This window comes from Dromiciops gliroides, chromosome 5, assembly GCF_019393635.1.
Source record: "Dromiciops gliroides isolate mDroGli1 chromosome 5, mDroGli1.pri, whole genome shotgun sequence".
In the NCBI taxonomy this organism is placed as follows: domain Eukaryota; kingdom Metazoa; phylum Chordata; class Mammalia; order Microbiotheria; family Microbiotheriidae; genus Dromiciops; species Dromiciops gliroides.
The window spans coordinates 58,045,127-58,070,934 of NC_057865.1; the positions used below are offsets into that span (position 1 = coordinate 58,045,127).

At 34.0% G+C, this 25,808-nt stretch overlaps 1 protein-coding gene across 2 annotated transcripts in view; it reads left to right on the plus strand.

The window, feature by feature from the left end:
• The window catches only part of PLXDC2 (plexin domain containing 2), a 501,202-nt gene that overhangs the window by 329,265 nt on the left and 146,129 nt on the right, over positions 1-25,808 (plus strand). For both annotated transcript variants that reach the window (XM_043966481.1, XM_043966482.1), the window contains exons 5-6: positions 1,350-1,472; positions 16,054-16,172. In XM_043966481.1, coding sequence (XP_043822416.1) covers positions 1,350-1,472; positions 16,054-16,172 — 242 coding nt within the window. The remainder of the gene's footprint in view (positions 1-1,349; positions 1,473-16,053; positions 16,173-25,808) is intronic.

Sequence of the window (25,808 nt, forward strand, 5' to 3'; positions counted from 1 at the left end):
ATATATGTTTTGAATATATGAGTATTTTATTTTTATCAGTGGCTTCCTTGGGGCATATATTCAATAACAGAGTCTCTGGTTCAAAATGGATGGAAAATCAGTCACCTTATTTGCATAATTCCAAATGCCTTTGCATGTTCTGCTCAAATTCCAAAGGGCCTTCTCTGTCTGATCAAGTATGAGTCCCCCCCCCCTCCCTTTTGCTTAGTAGTATTTATTCATAGAAGCTTGAACTTATTTACTGGATCTAGATTTTCACCTACATGCTTCTGAAGGGCTGTGACCAAGATGGTTATTGAGGCTCAAGCAAACTTCCATAACCTGGAGCCAGGGTCACTACAACATTGAAAAGAGGGAGGTAGCAATGGGGGCCACGGCTTGGCTTTCATGTAAGCCTGTGTTATTTCCTTGGGTTTGCTAGTACAGCCTCGCTGCCAGTGTTGTGGTAGGTAGGGACAAGATGCTGATTCAGCTCAGGGTCAGTGAGATTCAGTTCCTGAGTTTGGGAGATATTTTCAACCTTCTTTTGGATTCCAAGTGTCCTAGACCATGGAAACATTAGAAATTGCTTTATCTTTGAAGCAATCTTGATGTTTTAGAGTGGCTTAAGATGTTTGGGAGATAGAAGAAAATGGCAAGTTTGCCATCTTATTCTTCTTGTGACCTGGAAGTTAGAAGGTATATATTTAATCTTATTTACCTTGGGGGTAATGACACTTAAGTAATTAGAGGAGAGTACTACTTAGATCCATATACCATTCTTTCAACATTTAAATTGAGAATCATGAATTGTCTGTATCGAGTAGCAAAGCTGTAGCTAGACAATTGATAATGCCTAAAAGTAATTTATTTTTTTTAAAGGCATTTAAAAATTGGATAGATGCAATGAGTGTATTTGGACAGTAATACTAATAAATTTATAGCACATCAATCGTTTAAATTAATCTTATAGGAGTACAAGAGTAATAATGAAAAATGTTTAGTATGTCCAATGTTTATAACAAGAATATAGCAGATAACTGGCTTTTGTAATGTATAAGCATCCAATCAAGTAAATTTCTCAGGAAAATCACATTAAAATCACAAACTCTCTAAAAAACTGTCTTGCATGAATGGATTGGTTTATTTTAAATTTTAAGTATATCTGCTTAATATTATTGAACCAAATTTAATCTTTGGCTTGTAATTTGATGTAGTAACTACAATATAATGCACTCAAACAACTTTCCACACCCAACCACTTATTTCTAGTCTCTAGGTATAGTTCATTCTCCAAAGATGACTTATAAGTTGTGGTGCTTATATATTTACAAAACTATTTACCCTGTTTCTATTTTGTTTTCTTGTAGGTTTCATATATACAGGAGAAATTGTACACCGAATGCTAACAGCCACGCAGTACATAGCCCCTTTAATGGCAAATTTTGACCCTAGTGTGTCCAGAAATTCAACCATCAGATATTTTGATAATGGTATGTATCTTTTTACTTTTATCTTTTATCTGGTCCATTTGAATAACAAATTTGACCAAAACATCAGATTAATCTGAAAATATTGTGTCATTATGTCTATAATAATGATTCTATAGAAGAGACATATACATTGTATATAGAACAAAGAATAATATGTACTACTGCTTGAACATTTGTAATTAGCCCTGGCAGGAAATCCGAGGTAAACAATGTTGTTTTTAGTGATCCGACCAACGAATCAAGTCAGGTTGTGGAAAGTCTATATTAACTATAGAAAACTTCCATATGGAATTTCTTTCTCTCTCACTCTGTATGTATATGTGTATATATTTCATAAATATGCATATAGGTATATGTATACACACACCTATATGCATGCACATGCACACACAAATAGATATATACAAGTGTGTATATAAATGTATGCACATGTATTATGCATACATATATGCACACATACATGCAGATATGTGTATAAAACACCTTCTACCTTGTCTTCCCTAGTTAGATTTCTACTAGATTGCTATTTCAAAGATCCTCAGTAATATAAGTGCCAAATTCAATTTATTTTTAGTCTTTGTAATCTCTGACTTTACTATAGTATTTGAAATTGCTTTCTACTCCTTCATTTTTGCTTGCTTTATCTACATCTTTAGCTTCCAAATTATGAATGTTTCCATGTTATCAGTCTTATCATTCCTTCTTCACTTCCCTTACATATTTTTCCTCCTTCCTCTCTCTAAGTGCAAGAATTCACCTACGCATTGTCATGTCTTTTTCTTGGAAGAATATTTTTTCCACTTTCAGTGATTCACAGATTTCTTCTATGCTGATGCATCCCAAATCCTCTATTTCTTCTTTATTTTTACAATTCTAAATAGTATTTTATTTTTCCAATTATATTTAAAGATAGTTTTCAACATTCACTTTTATAACATTTTGATTGTCACTGTTTTTCTCCCTCTCTCTCTCTCTTCCCCCCTCCCCACGACAGGAAGCAACTTGATATAGATTATATTTTCATAATCATGTAAAAATATTTCCACATTAGTCATATTATGAAAGAAGAAATAGAACAAAAGGGAAAAGCCACAAAAAACCCACAAAAGTAAAAACAGTATGCTTTGATATATATTCAGACTCCATAGTTCTTTCTCTGGATGTGAATAGTATTTTTCTTCAGGAGTCTTTTGGGATTGTCTTAGAACATTGTTTTGCTGAGAAGAGCTGTCAATCATAGTTTATCATCACACAGTGTTGCTGTTACTGTGTACAATATTCTCCTGGTTCTGCTCACTTCATACTTCATCAATTCATGTAAGTCTTTCCAGGTTTTTCTGAAATCTGCCTGCTCATCATTTCTTATAGCACAATAGTAAGCCATTACATTCATATACTGCAACTTGTTCATATATTCTCTAATTAATAGGCATTCCCTCAATTTCTAATTGTTTGCCACCACAAAAAGAGGTGCTATAAATATTTTTGTACATATAGGTGCTTTTCACTTTTTTATGATCTCTTTTGGGATATGCACAGTTTGATGGTCCTTTGCGCATAGTTCCAAATTGCTCTCCAGAATGGTTGCATCAGTTCACAACTCCACCAACATATATTAGTATTCCAATTTTCCTTTCATCTTCTCCAACATTTAGCATTTTACTTTTTTTGTTTTAATTTGTATTTCTTTAATCAATAGTGATTTAGAGAATTTTTTTCATATGGCTGTAGGCAGCTTTAATTTCCTCATTTGAAATATGTCTGTTCATGTCTTTTAACACATCAGGTAGGGATAGACTTGTATTCTATTAAATTTGACTCAGTTCTCTATAAAGTTAAGAAATGAGGCCTTTCTCAAAAACACAATGTAAAAATTGTTTCCTATCTTTCTGCTTGCCTTCTAATCTTCCAGTCTACTTTTAACGTTCTCTTCTTCCCAAAATCTAATCTGATAGTCTCAACTGCTCATTGCTCAACATCTCCCACTGGATATATTTTGTATTTCAAATTCAGCATGCTTAAAACTAAACATAAATATTCCCAGGAAAAAATTGAGCATCTTCTTGAAATCTTTATTTATGTTGATTATACAAATATTTTCTCAGACGCTCAGGCTTGAAAGCCAGGAATTTGCCTTTTACCTGTAGTTCCTTTCTTTTCCAATCTAGTTTCCAGTCCAAGTCACAGTTGCTGTGTAGATTTTATGTTTGTGTTTATGGAGTTTTACATATATGATGGCATCTGAACCTCATGATTTGATTTATCTTAAAACTCTAATTTCCTAGGAAGTCTTCATTGACATTTTACATCCTGGAAAATAAAATGTAAACTTCTTATTTTAGTATTCAAAACTCTATAATCTTAATCCAAATCATCTTGATTTTATATTATTCCCATTCATATTCCAAATCTCTGTGAAGCTAGAATACTATGTATTCACCTATTTCATCTTACTCTCTCCTACCTAAATGCATCTCTGAATGCTGTCTCTCATGCCCAAAATCAAGTTTTTGTATCAAAATTCCTCTTTTATTTCAAAGCCAATTTCTTCTTTTATGTTCTCTGATGCCTTGCCGTCTCCCTCCAAGCTAAAAGTGATTCATCCTTTCCAAAATCATTCATTCCTCTCCATTTTATTTCACATTAGCAAATATATACTAAAATGTGTTATATTAATTTTTCTCATTTCATATCCTGATTAAGAATGATAGTGACACGAGGAAAAACTTTCTTTTTTAAAAGTTTTATATAGGGGGCATCTAGGTGGTGCAGTGGATAAAGCACTGGCCCTGGATTCAGGAGGTCCTGTGTTCAAATCCAGCCTCAAACACTTGACACTTACTAGCTGTGTGACCCTTAACCTTCATTGCCCCACCAAAAAAAAAAAAAAAGTTTTATATCCTCAGTGTCTAGATTGGTGCCCATAGTTGGTTGCTTAATATATCTTCATTGGATTTAATTTAATTGATTATTCAGCATGTATAAGAGGACCTTACAGGAATCATGAAACAAACTAACAACTTTTTTGCTAGTTAATGTAGGAAGAAATGATACAGTCAGAATAGAAGTGAATTATCCACTACGGATGATGGAGTCATGAATCAGGAACTGAAATAATTGTTAGGACAAGTGAGGTTTTCATCTCTAATTTCAATTGACAGATATAATTTATGACAAAAAAGATGGTACAAGTAAATAACTGTAGTTCCCAGGTGGTACTAAACATGATTTTGTTTTCTCAATTATCTGATAATAGAATAACATAATTATGAAAAAGAGAGAGTATTCCCATTAAATATGTAAAACTATGTTGGCCAGGAGACTAATATGATCAAGAAAACATTAGGATTAAATTACAATGGGGGAAAAATCATTTTAAATCCTTAAACTACATACAGTACCAGTAGAACAGACAAAGAATCACCATGGTGGAAAAGGCATACATTATGATTCCTATAAAAAAAAAAATGTCAACAGACAAGAATTGACTCCTGTGGCTTACTTACATAACCAGCTACGGGATTTGAGACACAAACAAAATTAAATTTAAATTGTAGCACAGGGTCCTCAGTAGGATTTCCTATTTGACACCCTGAAAAGATATAATTTATCAATGCCATGATAAAAATGGAAAAGATTGTTCTTCTCAAAAGAAATTATTTCCTTGGAAGCCCAGGAATAAATAAATGTATATGTCTACATACATGTGTGATGCATTGTGTATATATATATATATATACACATTTGTATTTGTATGTATGTGTATATAATATATTTATATAAGCTTATATATTTGTGAGTATATATATGTATATATGTTATGTTTCTGAATCGTGCATGCACATGTAAAAATATATGTGTATATGCACGCAGAAATAGATAGTCTACCCCTGTTTAACAATTTGTAAGCCTTATGATAAAAGCATTACAGAGAAATTTAAGATGAAACTCAAAGGAAAGAGAAGTAAATATTATATTGCTGGGGGATAGATTATGACCTGCCCAAATGCAAACAGGCTATAGCTTGTTGTTTCATAATATGATTTTCAACAGTGTCACTCCAGCAAAATATAGTAACATTTGGAGACTTCAATTTGTACTCAGGATGATCACTAGGATATTCATATAGGATATATTAATGTCATAATGTTGACTGCAAGGGACCCATATGATTTGATTTGTATCAAATTAATTTAATATGTTGGTAGATCCATGAAAGTAGTAGGAAGACTTAAAAGAGACCAAGACCTATGTATAGTGCCACTAAATTCGTCTCTTAAGTAGGGCACCTCCAACTTGCTTAATCATAGGTTTAAAGGAATAGCATATGAAATGTTTACTGCGGGATAAAAGTATATTCAAAATTAAGAAAACTACTTAAGTGCACTGGGCCTTGAGACGACAACAACAGCAAATCCTGTATATGAGATCTTCTGTTTACATGCAAGAATATGGCATTGTATTGAACAGGTGACCCTCACCTGTACATACTATGTCTTAAACCTTGAATAACTGGCAACTTGTTTCTGTAGGTGAAGAAAAGAAACATGGTAGAAAGCATTTGATTTATTTAACAGCTGAATAAAAAGAAAAATTAATAAGATCATCTGTATTTGGCAGTTTGGGGAATGATTGTAAAACCAGGAAGACAGGCAAACAAAACAGAGAGATGAGATTAAAACACAGAACACAACATAAGCCTGTTGTTGGAAAGTAAGATACGTGCATGCATGCATGCATGCATGCACACATGCATGTGTGTATGTGTAAGTACATACATACACACATACATACATGCATGTATGTATTTGGGAAGAGATAAACTAAAGGACAGATGCTAGATGGAATTTTGGGGAAATCTGCACATATAAGTGCTCTCTTCCTTTTGATTTGGGTCCTTGGAAACATGGCACATTATTTTTCTCATTTTTATATTTTTCATTCTTTCTTCTGTCTCTTTGCCTAAACAAGGCAGTTGAATCTTCTATGTTAACATCTCTATGTAACTATAATGTTTGGGAATTTTAGCTCAAAGCTACTATCTGGTTAAAATTAAAGCTCCAATTTGAATAAATAACAATTTACATATCTTGCTTTGAGCTAAAATATTTCCGGATCAATTAATAAACATATTGGTTCTGCTTGTTTACTAAGTATAGGACCTCATTTTCAAGAGAGTATTAGTTTGAGGGTACATTGCTAAAATAACACTTTTCAAAAGTTTAAAATATTTTATATTCGTATGACTCTAGGAATGTGTCTGTATGTGTATGAGTATCTCCACAAAACACGGCTGTATTACAAAGTATTTCCACGTCTGTTAGAACCCATCTTTAAATATGGAGCATTTAATAAATGTTTGACATAATTAACTGATGGTTTTGTTGCAACAATTTATGCTCTCTTAAATGATAGAAAAAGCAATGATGTAGTTGGGAAGAGGCACTACTAATTGGGACTTAATTCTGGCATTCAGGAAAAATGGCTGGTGGAGTTGAAATAATAAGTATCTGATTAGTAACTGTGGTACCTTGGATTATTTTATTCTTTATAATTTTTATGAAACAACTTTTTATACCACCTTTTTATTCCTCTAAATCATTTTTGTTCCTCTACCTAAAGAGCTATTCCTGGTAACAAAGAATAAAAAAGAGAGAGAAAAAGTTAAATTAATAAGTGAACCATATAGTTATTATGCCTTATTCTTTAAGCTTGTTTCCTGGGAGGGGGCACAAGATTCAAGAGAGCTAAAAAAGATATCCTGAAATGTATCCTTGGGTACTTTGTTTCATGGAAGTCTCTGACAGAAGGTTTGAAACAAAAAACCTTACTCTATAGCTCCTGAGGTAATGGGGGCCTGTACCACGGTGGTGGCAGTTTTGGAAAAGATGAGTATTATAAAATAAGAGATACTGCTTATTTGCAATATTTAGATTGGCAGCAAGTGAGATATGGATTGTGTGAGAGAGAGGGAGGAGTTGGAAAAGACACTTAGATTGCAAACTTTGGTGACTGGGTGCATGGCTATGTCCTTGCCAGTAATAAGGAAGTTAGGGAGTGAGGAACACTTGGAGAAAGTAATATCAGTAGTTAGAATTTATATGGTGCTTTAAGTTTTAGAAAGAGTTGTTTATAGATTAACTTATTTGATCTTCATAATTATCGTGTGAAGCTGGTGCTATTATTGTCACCATTTTTGGTACAAAAATTTAAAAGATAGAAATTAAATGACTTACTAAGCATAACAGAGTTAGTAAGTATCTGACACAGGGTTCAAATTTAAGTATTTTTCTCCCAAAGTCCTTGGGCCCTAGCCATTGAATGACCTACCTGCCTACCTGAGAAAGATCATGAGATCAGTTTAGGACATGTTGAATTTGATATGTCTATGGGACATACAGTTCAAGATACCTAGTAGAAACTGAGAGAACTATTATAAGTGTTATAGATCCCAATAAAATTAAAGATCATGTAGGAGCTTGCCATAATCTGATTTCTTAAAGTGTTACTAACAACTAGGAATTAGTTATATCTAAATGAAGCCACAATGTATTTTTAAATTATATTAAACATCTTTTTTTTTTGCTAGAAAATTACCAACTTATTCCCAACTTTTAGTGATTGAATTTGAACTTCCAAAGGGCCACAACAGACAATTGATTGAGTAAAACCTTACTTATGAAGTTGTTAAACTTTAAACAGCATTGCACAGAGATTTAGGCTTCTCCACAGAGAACTGACTTATTTACTTATTTGACTACTTATTTGACTTATTTATTATTTTACAGCCTTTATTTTTGTGAAAGCCAGTGGCACAAAATACCATAGACTTTGGTTTGTTTAGATGTTATTCTTAAATCTTTATGATCTCTTCATGTTATATTCCTTATACAAAGAATACTGTAAGGATGTCTCTTACTTCATTCATTACCTAGTAACTATATTTTCCTCTTTTTGTAATCACAGCTCCTAGCACACTGACTGGAACATAATAGGGGCTTAATAATTCTTTATTGATTGATTGATGCCATCTTATCTGTTTCCTACTTCTTCAAGAGCAAAATATGAGAGGACAGAGAAATGAAGTCGAACAGGAAAAAAACAACATACCCATAAGAAGTTCTCTTGCATAGTTCATAGCTTTCTACTTTATAATCCATATAGTTAGCCATTTGAACTCTCTAGGAATTTGGTAATTTATTTGCTTATTTGAAAAAACTTAGCAAGCACCCACTATGTAAAATTAATGTACTGTGCTTGTAACAAATAGAAGATGGAAGGATAATAATCTAAATGTGTACCTCACATTAAGATGAAGCCATCTCTTCTTAAGTAACACATATTTATCTAGAACTTTACCAAATATAAAGTTCTGCACATGGTAGTAAATGCCTATAATTCCAGCCTCAGGGGAGGCGGAGGCTGGTGAAGCTCTTGAATTTGAAATTTCAGAGCTGTAGTGGGCTATGCCAATTGGTTGTCTACAATGTGTTCTGCATTGATATAGTAAGCTATTTCGTGGCACTGAGTTTTCTAAGGAGGGGTGAACTGTCCCTCATCAGAAATGGAGCCAATCAGTAATATAATTAGATTCATGGGTTTCCTCTACAATTCCAATATGGATGAAATAGGGAAACTCAGTCTTAAAATAAAAAGACAAATAAATAATTTTTCCTGTAATGACCCTAAGTGGTAAGTATATAAATATTATTTGCATTTTACAGATGAGCAAACTATGCTTTTAAAAACCTGGGTAACTGGAAAAAAATTGCACAACTGCTGGGTAACAAAAATAGTACTCAAACCAAGATGTGATTTTTTTAACCACAATACAAATGCCTGTCTTTTTTTCTCTATACCACACTAATAGAATGAAATTAAATGTTCATTTGTAAGTATTTTTTAATTAATAGGGAATGAGGGCAGCTAGGTGGCAGAGTGGATAAAGCACCTGCACTGGATTCAGGAGGACCTGAGTTCAAATTTGGCCTCATACATTTGATACTTACTGGCTTTGTGACCCTGGGCAAGTCATTTAACTCTAATTGCACTGGCCCCCCCCCAAAAAAATTAATTAATAGGGAATAAAGGACACTGATATTTTGGCGTTTTAATGAAGGTCAATTAATATAGAATCCCATTAAGTAATATCTATCATGATATTAATAATGAAAATTTTAGACTAATTTAATATTTCATAAGTTTGTGCTTCTATGCTATGCCTGACTTACTTGTGGTTAATTGTACAACATATTTGTTTTTGTTTTGCGGGGCAATGGGGGTTAAGTGACTTGCCCAGGGTCACACAGCTAGTAAGTGTCAAGTGTCTGAGGCTGGATTTGAACTTAGGTACTCCTGAATCCAGGGCTGGTGCTTTATCCACTCTGCCACCTAGCTGCCCCTTGTACAACATATTTGTATGCTCCCAGGCTTTATGGTTGTGTTGTTATGGGTAGTCTGTCCATCTTCAGAGAATGACCCCTTGACATTTTAATAGACAATATTCATTCATTTTTGTGCCCAACCATTTTCATTAGCTTCTATAACTGAATGTCTCCAAACTCCCTAAGTACATTCCTTCATGATAGACAAGCAAAGCATACTACAAGCCATTTTCTATTTCATAGTGGCCATTTTTCTAGAATTTTAACTCCTTCGGGATAGCAACAATCGGTGGCATATCCATATCATAAAGAGGCATTATAGTAGGACTTGACTATAGTTTCTTTTAGTGGATTGGTTTATCCTATTAAAAAATATATATGCTGAAGAAATAGTGTACATGGAGTGCATTTGCTCAGCTACCTCTTGAAATTTAACACTTTGGTCAATGAAACCATAATTTAAAAAAATGCCTAATAGAAATTTGCGTGCAAAGATTAAAAATTATAGATGAGTATGAAGGAGAGGGAAAAGGGCTAGGGGCTATTTCCGGAACTTATTGATCCCTAACATACCTATTACACCAGAAAGTGTCCCACTGAAATTTTGATTTGCCCCATCTTCAGATCCTGCCATAATTCTTAGGACAGGTAAGGGGAAAAAATGCCTATGTCTGTAGCTGTTCCAATTAGAAAATGAAAATTCTTAAAACTAACTTAGGTTGACTACACAGACATGATTCAGTGGAAATGTGGAAGGATGTTCATATCTGAGTGGCACATGGATCTATATTTAACTGTGTGCTAATTAGCACTTTTGTCAGCGGCAGATAAAAATGTGTATGACATCCTCATCAGTTTGAAGAATCAGGGAGGAATAGTTATACAATGAATGAGTCTAAATTTAAAATGTTTTGAAAGGCTGAAACACTGAAGTAAATGCAATGTTATGTCATTTAATAGACAAACAACAAAGTTATATTTATATGAAAAATATAGGGGTGATTCTATATTAGGAAAATAATAAAGATGAAAGACCACATTAACAGCAAAAAAATAAAAATTACAAGATGGTATTAGTGGATTATCAAAAAAAAGTATTTAACAAAATACATTTGTTTTTGTAAAAAAGAAAAATTAAAAACAGACATAAATGGATCTTCCTTTCATGTGACAGAAAGTGTTTATCTAAAACCAAGAGCAGTTATATCTGTTTTAGAGAAAAAACTAGAGGCTTTTTCAATAAGATCAGGGGTAAAGCAAATATATCTATTATTGCCACCTTTTTTATTCTTTGGAAATGTGGAAATACTAGGCATAAGAGTAAAAAGAAAAAAGTTAAGGGGATAAGTCAAGTAAAAGTGGACATAAGAGTATTGATTTTTTGTAGATGATCAGATTGGTTATTTAAACATTAAATGTAACATTTTAGTTATTTAATAATTAAGAACCAGTAATTTTATTAGCTGTTACAGTTAATGAAGGAGAATGTAAAATAAACTAACAAGGATAATAAGATTTCTGCATATTATAAATAAAACATAGCAAAAAGAGAAGAAGAAATTCACTCAAAATAGCTACAGAATATGTAAACTATTTCAGACTATGTGTGAACAGACACAGGAATGCCAAAACACTCTTTATAGAAATAAAACATATTAATTCATCACCATTAGACCCTTGTTATAAAATGATAATACTAATGAAATAAATGTACTCATCATGCCAAATTGTCAAAGGGTTAATTATGTTCTTACATGTATGTGTGTATGTATGTATGTATGTATGTATGTATGTATACATGATTTATATATATGTGTGTGTATATATAATGTATACATATATACACATATACCAATGCAGGAAGGTCAAGATTTGAAAAAAAATAATAATTTGTTTTTTAAATTTATAGGGATGAAGGCATTATAATACCAGGTTTCAAAATATAATTTAACATAATAATCCTAAAATATTTGGTATTAGTTAAACATATAAAGTTAAACAGTTAAGCCAATTAGGAAAACAAGATTCAGAAGGAAAGTAATGGAGAAGCATGGAGGTGGATAAAACTAAGCTTCCAGATAATTCTCACTATTTGAGAGCAATTACTGAACAAACGGAAAACCAGAAAGTACTGGCTTACCAATGTAAGTAAATTAGGGGAACATGGAATAGTTTACCCCTCTGATCTATAGATAAAAGAAGAATTTAGGAGCAAAAAGAGAGATAGCAATACAAAATATAAAATTGATAATTTTAATTATATTATATCTAAAAGGGATTGCACAAATAATAGAGAATTGAGTCAAATTCAGAGTACATACATGCATATATATATATATATACATTTTGGTGTATTTGCACATGTGTGTGTGTATATATATATATATGTATGTATGGTATGTATGTGTGTATATGTACACAGATATATTAAACCAATGCAAGTAAAAATCAAAGGGAATGGCTAATTGAAAATAAAATCTTTGAAGCTGGCTTTTCTTGTTATAAGAGAAAGGTATGAATGAATATATATACATACATACACATACACATATACACACATGTATGTATACATGTGTGTATATATGTTCAATTCATTCAGTTAATCATGTCTAACTCTTTGTTACCTCATGAGGTTTTCTTGACAAAGAAACTATAGTTATTTGTCATTTTCTTCTCCAGTGTATTAAGGCAAACAGATGTTAAGTGGCTTGCCCAGAGTCACATAGCTAGTAAAAATCTGAGGCCAGACTTGAACTCAGGTCTTCCTGATTCCAGACCCAATGCTCTATCCATTGAGCTACCTAGTCACCTTCTAGGCAAGCAGAGATTAAGAGACTTATCCAAAGTCACACAGCTAATATGTACCTGAGCCTAAAATTTAACTCAAATGATAATAGTAATGAAATTAATTTACTTATAATACCAAATTGTCAAAGGATTAATTATGTATTTATATGTATGTATACATATATACACACATATATAAATGGGAGAAGGTCAAGATTTGCCCATTCTCTCTCTCTCTCTCTCTCTCTCTCTCTCTCTCTCTCTCTCTCTCTCTCTCTCCACTGAGAAATCATGCTAACCAGATTTGGTGATCTTGTGTTGTTCTTAATATTTTATAGGTATATTTATTTTTATAATAAACATTTTTATTTAAAGTTTTGAGTTTATTCATGTCCACTTATGTAAAACATTACCATATTAGTCTTTTTATATAAGAAAACTAAAAAAAATAAAATAATGAAAGAAATAAAGTGACGAGCATATTTCAGTTAGCGTTCAATTAATATCAGTTCTTTCACTGTAGGTACATAGTATGCTTCATCATTAATACTTTGGGATTGTCTTAGATCATTGTGGAGCTGAATGTAATAATGTCATTCACATTTCTTCATCAAGCAAAATTGCTGTCACTGTGTACAACTTTCTCCTGGTTCAGTTTACTCCACTATACATCAGTTCATACAAGTCTTTCCAGACCTTTCTGAAATCATCCTGCTTGTCATTTCTTACAGCAAAAAAATATTCAGTTATAATCATGTACCACAGTTTGTTTAGCCGTTCCCTAATTGATGGACATTCCTTTGATTTCCAATTCTTAGCCACCACAAAAGAGCTGCTATAAAAATGTGTGTGCAAATAGGTCTTTTTTTCTCTTTTTGGGGATGTCTCTGGGATACAAATCTCACAATGGTATTGCTGGATGAAAGGGTATGCTTAGTTTTATAGTCCTTTGGGCATAGTTCCAAATTGCTCTCTAGGGTAGCTTGATCAGGCCAACCACCTTTTGAAAAGGGTGATGGACTATAATTGTACAGTTGGGCATCAATTTTCAGAAATGAATAATACCTGGATTCTTCTTTGTGTGATTATTCTTACTCATTATAAGAGACAGAGTTTTTTGAGGGGAATGAGAAAAGGGGAGCTAATTTGTTAGCCACTTCACTGAATATTTTAAAATGTGCAGAAGATAATAGATGTTTTAGATGGAAATAAAGACAAGTAAGAGAACCTTTAAAACTAACATGCTGAATTCAGTATATATTTGAATTACACATGAGATGAGTAGTTTCATAGGTAGTAAGTCTTTATACTGATTATATTGTCAGTCAAATTCAGAATAACAAATTAATAAAAATAAAAAAATAAAATCTTACCCTTGGGTTTTTAAAAATCAGTTTCACAAGTATAATATAGGAAAGGTGTGGTTAGATAACAGTTGAGTGGAAATGTTCTTAGGGTTTAAGCATATTGAGAGTTCAAAATGGATTATGTCATATACATTTTATATTCATCTATCTGTATATTTATGCCCCCCAGACTGTAATCCATTTGAAGTTAGTGTTCGTTTCCTTTTTTTTTTTCTCCTAGCAACTAGCCTCGTAATACTAATTAATACATGTTCATCAAGGTAAAAGGTAGACAAAATAAACTAACACAACCCTTAGTCACATTAAGAGAATTATCATTTCTTATATTAGGGAGCTCATAGTTTCACTGAATTCTACATTCCTTAAATATTCTTACCTAGAGAATTCAACTCACCCCATTTTGGGAAGAAAATCGATCAACTAGAGAGTGTCCTGAGGACAACCAGAACAGTAAAGGACCAACCTTTAATAAGCACAAGCATTCCAGCTGAAGGAATTAGGAACTTTTTATTTTAGAGAGAGGAAATATTGGAAACCTAATCATTTTTTCAAGTACTTGAAGAGTGTGACATTAGAGACCAATTACAATTATTTTGAGAAGACATGATTTATGATAATATAGGGAAGATACAAGAAGGCAAATTCAGACAAATGTAGAAATTCCTGATGATTCAAACTGTCCAAAAGTAAAATAGACTTCCTTGAAAAGTGATATTAAAAGTTATAGTTTCACTCTCATTAGAGATCTTGAAGCAAAATTCGAATGCCAATTTGTTAGATATCTCATAGACAGGATTCTTAGGCAGCTATGGGTTGAACAAAGTGGCTTCTGTACTTCTTTCCAATGCTGAAATGCTCTGATACACGAATACAGGGAGAAACCAAGAAAGTATTGCTTTCATATATAAAGTGATTTCTAAAGAACCATTTCTAAGATTTCACACTCTTTAGGAGTGTCGGGCATCTAGAATGTCTAAGCTGTTATTTATACTTCAAAATCTGAGTTTGCTTCAGAGAACTTTCACTAATGGTAGAAAATAGGACCTTTAAAAGAAGCTCTACCACACTAGTTTGTTTACCATATCACATTTATCCTCTATGCAAGAAAGTGTTTTGCTATTTTAATTCTTTTGCAAGCTACATTTTTGGCATGGCTTTTGAAGTTCCATGAAAATTGTCTTTTATAAAACTACAAGAATGCAATCATTAGGGGAAAAAACCCTCATCTACCTTTTTTTAAATAAAGCGTGCATGATATCAGTTAAAATGAGAATATAAAACTCTTCGTGGCTATATGGAGCCATTAAAATGTTTCCCAACTCAGATTTGCATGTTTCTAGTTTTCTAGTAAACCCTGCCAGAATGTATCATCAAAATCTAAGGTTTGATGCTCAAGGCTCATCCCAGCATACTTCAAGGATGCCATAGAAATTTCAGCCCCTAGGCCCTTTGAGCCACCTGCCAGCAGCCTCCAAGCAGTATAACAAAGACAAAAATTCAGGCGTTCAGAATAAAAAAAATATAATTGCCATTAGTAGTAAAAAAAAAAATGCTCGCGTTGTGGAATAGCACAAGGCTAGTTGTGAAAGAATGTTTTAGTTTACATTTTTCATTTTCTTGAATGGTTCTAACCATTTAATGTGTTCCTCGATCTTTCTGCATTTGTCAAGTTTATTTGAAGTCCTGCTGATCCACTTGGACTATATTATGAAAGTGGCTCTGGAAAATTTAGAGAGGCAGCACCCATTAACATTAATAGGGCTCCTAAGGCAAACTCTCTCACTTTGGGCTCAATATTAATCTCTTTCAGCAGTTATGATTTGACTGAATAGTTAACTAGATAATATCACATCTTTTACTTTTTTTTTTTAAGTTGAGTTTTCTTTTTCAACACTAGCATGTCAATTAGCTGTATAAAACCAAGCAGCACAATTGCTGGGCTTGAAGGAGAGAGATTTCTTTGAAAATGAATGAATTCTTCCCAGCTCATTGGTCAGTATGTTGTTCTTACATCATTTCCTTTTTCCCCAATGGGGTTTGTAGGTACAGCACTCGTCGTCCAGTGGGACCATGTGCATCTCCAGGATAATTACAACCTAGGCAGTTTCACTTTCCAGGCTACCCTCCTCAATGATGGACGGATCATTTTTGGATACAAAGAAGTAAGTGGAACAAAACGAATCATTCTCCTTATTCCCTTCACCATCATTCTTTTTTTTTTTTTTTAAGTGAGGCAATTGGGGTTAAGTGACTTGCCCAGGGTCACACAGCTAGTAAGTGTTAAGTGTCTGAGGGCGGATTTGAACTCAGGTACTCCTGATTCCAGGGCCGGTGCTCTATCCACTGCGCCACCTAGCTGCCCCCATCATTCTTACATTAAATACAGACTGTGGTTTTTATTTCTTTCCTGTGTTATGCTGAAATATGAAATTCCTGTTTTCAGTTTGATGGCCATAAAATGTATGATGTAGAAACCACCTATTAGTTCTTTGGTCATAACCCATGAATTTAACTGCCCTTTACTGATTAGATTCTGGCTGTCAGTCTTTCGTTAGTTTCCTGTAAAAGCAAAGGGTTTATTTACCTAGCCTTGTCCACGTGGCCAACTGAAATATTTAACAAAGAAATACCATTCTTTGTCTTCTTGATTTTTGTTGTTGTTGTTGTTGTTGTTGTTGTTACCAAAAGGGCAGTTTTTGGTCCTGGGGATTCTTGTGAAATCCCATGTTTCAAAATACAAAAGAAAACAGGAAAAAAATAGCCACTGACTTTGAAGTAACCATGAATACAAACCTTCATAGCAATGTTAGTTGGAGATGTAGGATGAACTAATTAAACTTAAGGGAGAAAATTTATTATTAGTATGTGCATATATGAATGCCTCTGTGTTAGGGGAAGTTAATAAAAGAGGCAATGTGATATGGTGGAAAATAGGATGCTGGCCATTGTGAGGTTCATCCTTCATAGTAACATTTGGGACCTGATTCATTGACGGAACAAGTAACTATAGAATTAATTATCTCTTATCTTAGCCTAATAAAAATGCCCCTGAACTTAGAGTCAAAAGATTTCCGTTTGAATCCTGGATCGTCTTATTATTAGATATGTGACCTAGAAGAATTCACAGAAGATTTTTGCAGCTCAATTTCCTTATATGAAAAATAGCACTAATAATACTTGCATTACCTGTTTCACAAGGTTCTTGTGAAGGTTGAAACAATGACATAGAGTGTATGAAACTTTTGTATAAACATAAATTATTTATATAATTATAAGCTGGTATATGTATATATTAGGTACATGGATATATATATATATATATATATATATATATGTTCATATATATGCCAGTTTACTTGTCTGTATATAATTGCTGTACATTAATATATACACAAATATGTATATAGGTGTATGTGCATATATACATATATGTGAATATATATATGTATGCCTATATATATGTGTGTGTGTGTGTGTATGTGTATATGTATATACACAGAGAGAGAGAGAGAGAGAGAGAGAGAGAGAGAGAGAAAATTACAAAAAGGAATAGTTAAAGCCTTGACCATATGAAACTTTGAGACTGGAATATATAAAGATCTATTGGCAATTTAATATGCTATGAATAATCTCCATTAGGGATTATAAATAATAATAACAGGGGATTAATTCCCCTGACCATGAAACGCAGATGGAAGAATATTACTAGCATAGAATAACCATCAAAATTCGACTGCTGTCACTGCTTTCCAGAAATTTTCTTTGCCAAATATTTTCAACTCAATCTACCAAAGAACCATTTACCCTCTATGAAACTCCCTCTCTAGTTTCATGATGGAAACTATATGCTATATGGGAGAGTCTGTCTACTTGGCCTTGGGAGGAAAACCAGACCAATAGTTGGAAATCGCAAGCATGTAAATTTGAGCTCAAGATAATGGAAAAAAAATTCATTGCAATTGGAAGCTATCCAAAATAGAATGGTTTTCCTGAGACAATAGGAAGGTTCATCTCACTTGAATTCCTTAAGTGATCAGTGATCACTTTTTTGTGGATGCTATAAGTGTGCTCCATGACTTCTTCTGTTCCTCTTTTTGAGATTCTATGCTACTAGTCAGTGAGAAAATAAAATGAAATGACAAGCCAGCCATCTTTTCTAGACTTCATGTAGTTGATAAAAGAAGGGTAACATATTTAAAGTTGAAAAAAATGATCACTTTGGGAGAAATTCATAATTTTTAGAAGTCATCTCCTCTGCTTTGAAAATGTCAAATGGGGACAGGTAGGTGGCACAGTGGATAGAGCAGCAGCCCTGGATTCAGGAGGCCCTGAGTTCAAATCCGACCTCAGACACTTGAAACTTACTAGCTCTGTGACCCTGGGCAAGTCACTTAACTCCAATTTCCTCACCAAAAAAAAAATGTAAAATGTAGAACTGAGTGATTTCCACAGGAAAATTTATTGTGTGACTTTTAAATATATATGGTACATTACTTATCCAGTAAGTGAGGAATGTTATCATAGAAAAAGTATTTGTTCTCCTAGTCAAGGAGACCTGAGTTTAAATCTTATCACAGATTTTTACTACCTATATGTATTTAGGAAAGCTATTTCTCTGTGCCTCAGATTCCTCATCTATCAAATAGGGGTTAAACATGATGACATCTGAGGTTCCCTTCTAGCTCCAAACCTTTGATCCTGTAGTCCTTTATTAAATTCCATCTCACCTTTGTCTAAATGTATAATTCGCCCAAGGATTACGACAGCTAGCTAAGTGGCACAGGGGATACCAAAGTCAAGAAGCCCTTACTACAAATCTGGCATTGGACACTTAGTAGCTGTATAGCCCTAGGCAAGTCACTTAACCTTTTCTTGCCTCAGTTACCTCAACTATGTGGAAGGTATTAGGAACACTTGAGATAATAGGTATAAAATGCTTAAGTCATGTTTATTCCTTTCCCTATTTCCCTTCTCCATTTGAGAGAAGTGGAATTGTAACATTGTGGAAAGAGTGTCTGCTTTATAGTCAAGAACACATAGAGCAGATTCTGCCTCTTACTTTCACTATCAGTGTGACCAAAGCCAAGTTACCTAACCTCTCAGTGCTCTGGTCAACTAAGACTAGAAGTTACAAATGAGTTGCTGATCTGTACTAGGTAGGCAGTTTTGACAGCAGAACTTCCTGGCACAGATGAAAATTATGTCTGCTTTAAAATAACAAACAAACAAAAACCACTAAGATCCCAATGAAATAACAGCAAAGTTAACCCACCCTTTGCCAGCTTTTAAAAACAAACTAGTATGGGGGCAGCTAGGTGGCGCAGCGGATAAAGCACCAGCCCTGGATTCAGGAGGACCTGAGTTCAAATCTGTCCTTAGACACTTGATGTTTACTACCCGTGTGACCCTAGGCAAGTCACTTAACCCCAATTGCCTCACCAAAAACAACAACAACAAAAAACCAAAACCAAAAACCAAACTAGTATGTTTCAAACAGAGATTAAAGACTGGCAGTGATCATTTTGGACCAAATACTGTTATATTTCTTCAGTTTTTAGCTACAGTGGTAAGGCTCTTGGCAAATAGATCCAGGGTCAACATGGTCTGCAGTTTTAAAACATAATAACTTCAAGCATTGTCAAAATGTAGATTCCTATTGTAAATATGGCCTTCCTCTGATTCCTGTTATCAAAATGCTGTCATCTTTATTTACTCTGTTCCCAATAAGTTTCTCCCATGGCAGATTAATAGTTTAGTATTTCTCTTTTCCCTTTGTTGTGGGTTTGGCATTTTCCAAGTAAAATGCTAGTCTGCTTTTATCAAAAGAAATTTTCCATTGTGGTTTTCCTGTATTATGTCACATGGTATTAAGTGAATGTTCAGAGAGGATATTTTCTTGATTTTTTTCCAGTATCTCTAGTCTTATTGTATATCTCCTCTTTGCAGTCAAAGTCCCTACAGAAGTAAGTTGATTATATCTTTCATCTTATAGGCTTTAACACACTTTGAACAGGAAAATCATTTCATCTTCAGTTGAACTGTGTGTTGTTATTACTGGGGGTTAAATTTTCTATTTGAAAATTCTAAATTGATGCTTCTTGAGAGAGACGATAAAGTTACATTTGGAACTATAGATACTTGGGTCATTTCATTATTCTGGATATATAGGCACCATTATTTCTTCTGGTCTATTGAGTAAGAGAAAAGTATGGCATCAGGATAAAGATAATATCAAAGCATTCTCTACTTTGCATTTGACTGTCAGATTGAGTCATTACAACAATCTTGATTATTTGGGGCCAGAATGCATTCATGAAAAAAAGTTGTAGAAGACTAATGTAATTTCCTTTGTCTTTTGACCAATGTATAATAACAACCTGCTAATTACTATAAGTAGTATTGCCCAAGATATTATACCTGGATTTCAGCAAAACTTTTTGACAAATTCTTTTATTTAAACATGTGGACATGATAAAGATGGACGTGGTATAGGATACAATGGTTAGACATAGCTGGAACCTGGAGAAGCTCTTCAATCTTAGTTACTGTTCTGATTAAGCAACTGTATTAAATAAACCATAAATGCCATTATCATGGCTAGTATATATTCTGGGGGCCTATTTCAATCAAGACTTATTATCATTTATCCTCTTATCCATAACTCATTCTTTTTAAACACGTAAGATAAATGTTTGAACAACTTGGTCTATACCAGTTTTCACTTTTTCCCCAAATAATATAGTGTTAAATTTAATATGGAATCCCATAGCATTAAAAAAATAATAATGTGAATGTAGAGGCCAAAAGTACTGGTGTTTAATGTGAAAGAAGTTCTTTGATGATATACCATAGATCTTCATGCTTTGCCTTGCTTTACCCAGCATGCCTCTCAGCGACTTCAATAAAGATATATGTGAATTTGCTTATCAAATTTGTGGGTACAACAAAATTTAAGAGACTTTGGTGTGTAAAGCATTGTAGTAGGCCTTGGAAATCCTAAAAATTAGTTAAAATGTGTTCCCTGGTCTCATGAAGGTTTAATTCTTCCCAGGGAAAGAGACCCAAGCATTAATAAATCTGATAAACTGATGTTTTGTTAGGTATTAGGGCAAAGATTTTTACTGAGAAAGGAGGATAAATGGAATGCTTTTTCAATGATATTGTTCTTTATCTTGGATTTGAAGGATAGCAGCAGAGAGTACAAGAGATTCACTTTGCTTAGTGTTGACTTAAAAATAATTTTTGATTTGGTAGAGTAGAATATTACATCAAAGATTTTCTTCTAGCAAGGTATTTTCTATGTGTCTATTATGGATAAGCTAGAATAATGAGCTAAATCTAATATGATCAATTTTCATAGTCAATAGTATAAGAGGAGACAAGGCTGAATTGTTATTCACTTTTTTAAAAAAAGAAGGTTGGGTAAATACCCAGTGGTAGACTGTAGACTCAAGATGAGTCAATAGTTTATATGAATGCCTCCTAAAGGTAGTGTGATTTCTGGGTGCATCATTATTAATTTCATCTCCAGATATATTGTTTGGTGTCCAGTCAGGCCACTCATAGAGTGTGATGTTCCATTGTGGATTTTACATTTAAGAAGAATGTTTACAACCATATAAAGAAGAGGAGAAGCAGAATGAGAAGGACTATTAAATGAAAGATCCCACGAGAAATAGTTGAAAAAAATGGGGATGTTTAAATGAAAAAAAAAAGAATTTCAAGACAAAACATGATAGCCTCTTCAAATATGTGAAGATCTGTCTTGTGGTAGAGGGATTTAGAATCATTTTCGGTGCCTTCAGAAGGCAGAAAGGGATGAAGAAGGAGTAGAGTTGTCATTGCATAGAAAAAGGTACTTAGTAATTTTAGTTATCCCCAAATGGAATGGGCTTCCTTGAGAAGCAAAGAGCATCTCGGCCCTGGAGTTCAAACAGGAACTAGGTAACCACGTTGTAAATAGAATGTAGAGGGAATTTGTGCTTCAAGGATTTGAAGGGATAGTATTTTTATTTCGAGGCATAGTAGGGATAGATTGAATGACCTGGGATTTCTTCCAACTTCACTGTTCTATGATTCTAAGTGGTGATGAAATGTATTGTTTAGCTTCATGTTATAAACAGAGAGAAAGAGAGATGCAGAGGTTTAGAACCAAAATATTAATTAATCCTATAAACAGAGCCAGAATTCAGGTATATTGACTACAATTCCAATAGTTGCTATTCTTCTAGGTTTTTGTTTGTTTCCCATTTTCCCTTATCAGATTGCTCCTTTAACTGCTCTTGTTGTAGGAGGATACTTAGTGCTCTCCATGAATGTTTTAGTTGTAGGAATTGTTGGGTGAGAAATCTTAGTGACGAGAAGGAAGCTGCTTGTGTTCAGTTGTAGAGGTAAGTAAATAAGGTGAAAAATATAACAATTGGTTTGAAAAATGGTCATAAATAGGTTTCCTTTCTCTCCTGTCACAGACACAGTGCTTTATAATCCAGTACTAAACACAAGAATTAGGTGATAAAAATCTATTCTAACAGGGTTTCTATTCAGCCTCATAGTAGCAAAATAATGGAGGGGTATGTAATGCTTACTTATAGAATAAGGATGGCTTCAGTTCTCAGAGAAAACAGGTAAAATGTAAAGTCCTTACTCCTACCATCTAGCTCTATTTTACCATTCTGAGCTATTCCTTGTTATTCTCTTTCACATGCTTTTTGTTGAAGAAAAATGGAATATTCCTATTCCCTAATATTTTCTTTGTCATTCTTGTCTCTGAGAATGTTGGCATAAACTCCATTATTGATGGGGGTTCAAATCCCTACTTGGATAATTACTAGCTGTAAAACACTAGGGAAGACACTGAAACTTTTTATATGCCTCAGTTTCACATCTTCCAAATAAGGAGCTAAGATTCGATGGCCTCTGAAGTCCCTTCTAGCTCCACAGCTATGATTCACTTGGCCTGTAATCTCTCATGTTATCCCTATTAAGATGTTTCTTTCCTTTAAGAACTAGTTAATGGGGGGGGGGCAGCTAGGTGGTACAGTGGATAAAGCACCAACCCTGGATTCAGGCAGACCTGAGTTCAAATCTGGTGACAGACACTTGACACTTACTAGCTGTGTGACCCTGCACAAGTCACTTAACCTTCATTGCTCTTCAAAAACAAACGAATGAATGATGAATGAATAAGTAAATAAACAAATAAATAAAAATAACAAGTATTTTTTTTTAATCTAGTTAAGGTACAACTGTCTTCATGAAGCTTTCTCTGATGCCCTCAGCCAAAAATGAGTTACTTCCTTTTCCAAATCTCTCACACCACTCCATCTGAGCACTCTGAGAGGTTAATCAGATTTTCACTTTTATTCTGATTATGTATACACTTTATACAATTTCACATTTTTATGTCTTTTATTACATTGGGTTTTTAGACTATTTTGGGAAATGAGTTCCTGACCAGAAAGTAATATAATTTTTTTCATCTTTATGTCCCTGATTCCCAACACAGTACAAACATAGGAAACACATAATAAAAAGAGGAAGTAGAGTGCAATGGTTAGTGTACTAATTTTAGTATCAGAAGATCTATATTTAGATCTCAGCTCTGACTCAAATTGCCTGTGAGAGACCAGGCAAGCCAGTGGCTTTAAGTTACCAATTCTTCACCCATAAAATGGGGCAGTGATCATACTAGTTCTCTCCTTTAGAGAGTGATTGTGAAGAAAGTGTTTTATTTTTTCTAGCCACTTAAATGTAAGTTCTTTGCATCAGAAGATTAGAAAGAGAAAGGTGGTCTGCATTAGAGAAATATTGATTGTTTCTGATAATTATAATGAAAAATTGTTAATAATAATAAATGATTATTGAATTTAGGCATTCAATGGAACATTTAATCTGAAGAGGCCCAGACCAAACCACAGATTAATAATTAGAAAAATTGATTTAATTTATTGATGCAAATTTAGCTTTCTGGTGTCTTTATGAGGTTTATTTCAGTAGGATACCATTTACCATTTTGCAGGCCAGTTTCTTAGCATGCATGCCAGTTTTGCAACAAGTCTCTTATGCTCCATTGCTAGAGACCTTTTCCCACCTACTTCCTTTAATTATGGTGTATAGAATGCTATCATACTGGGATTCTCTAGATGGGAAAATCTAGAGTTTACTCCAGGAACTGCTGTCATTTTTCTTTCTATTCTGTCTTTCTTAGAACATGTGAAGCTTTATTGGCCACTGCTTTGTTGACTTGTTCCAACAGGAAGAAAACAGCAAATTAGTCTTGGCCAAATGATCTAAATTGAGGCTTCTTAAGAGACTGTTCATTCACTATATGCAGTTTCTAGTATGTTCACTGAGTGTTGGTTGTATAGGCTGTTGTTATTTACACATGAGCTCAAAGATTAAATATTAATTTTGGGGCATTATGTAATGGAAAAATTCAGTTACCTCAAATGATTTCATCTGAGGAAATTAAATATCTGTGTAGAAGACATATCTGTATATAATGGGGGACAATATGGGGACACTGTAGGTTTTTAAATGAGAAGATATGGGTTTAATTCCTGGGCACACAACTTAAAAGCTTGTGTGACCTTGGATAGGTAAATCACTTCTTCTCCAAGTCCCAGATTATTGATCTGGAAGGAATATAAGGAGCAAGTATGCCATAGTGGATAAAAGTCCTTTATAGTCAAGGAGACCTGGATTCAACTCTTCTCTTTGATACATGTAGTCAATGTGATCACAGGCAATCAGTGCTATAGGGAGTTTTCTAACATCATCATCTGTAGTGGATTCGAGGATCTACACCAATAGAGAGAGTGTTAACACTTTGGACTTTATCACAAGACTAGCTCTTACAAAAAGAAAGCATAGAGGCTTTGCTGTGCTCAAATTACATCATGTTCACAACACTGTAAATACAAAGAAAGCACTCCTTAAACAGGCCATTTTCTCTCATCAGGTAATTTTGAAGAAGAATGTTAGCTCTAAGAAAAAGTGAATATTCTCTCAAATCAAGTGAGGAATAACCTAAGGATGGAGAGATAAGATCTTTGCCAGTTACCATTCTACATCTGTGATCTCATGATATAAAGAATTTCCCTCTACCAATGCAGGCCAGCAGCACTTCAGTAATTGATCATCTAAGAAAGTCATATGTTGAGGGGCTTGTCAGGCAGCTAGGTGGCACAGTGGATAAAGCACTGGCCCTGGATTCAGGAGGACCTGAGTTCAAATCCAGCCTCAGACACTTGACACTTACTAGCTGTGTGACCCTGGGCAAGTCACTTTATCCTCATTGCCCCACAAAAAAAAACCAAGGGGCTTGTCAATTTGTCACTGATAGGACTTGAAACTAGGCCTTCCTGACCCCTCCTTCTTTCCACTTTGACGCACTAATTTTTAGGGTAAGAGAAAGAAGAAAGCAGCATAAGCCTCAGCAAATATGGGCAGTTGCCATGGCATCTCAAGGAAGCTACTTAGCATGACCACCTTGTATTTAGATACAGTCACCCCAGAGTCTGATGGCCTTGGTTACAAGGAAGGATCTAAATAGAAGGAAGAAAGTATTGCAGGAAGCAAAAAGAGACCAGCCCAGCTCCTGAGCCTCATGTTTAAGACCTGCTACAAGGCTAGTACTACCCAGTATAAGTTTGGACACATAGAGCAGGCCCTGATGTATATTGTGTGCTTGTGCCCCACCACGACTTGCCATCTCCTTGCCATTTCTGGGGTTCTCCTCCAGCTTAGGCTTTTCCAGTGATGCTCCCCATGCTAGAGTGTCTTCTGTTGTCTTTTGT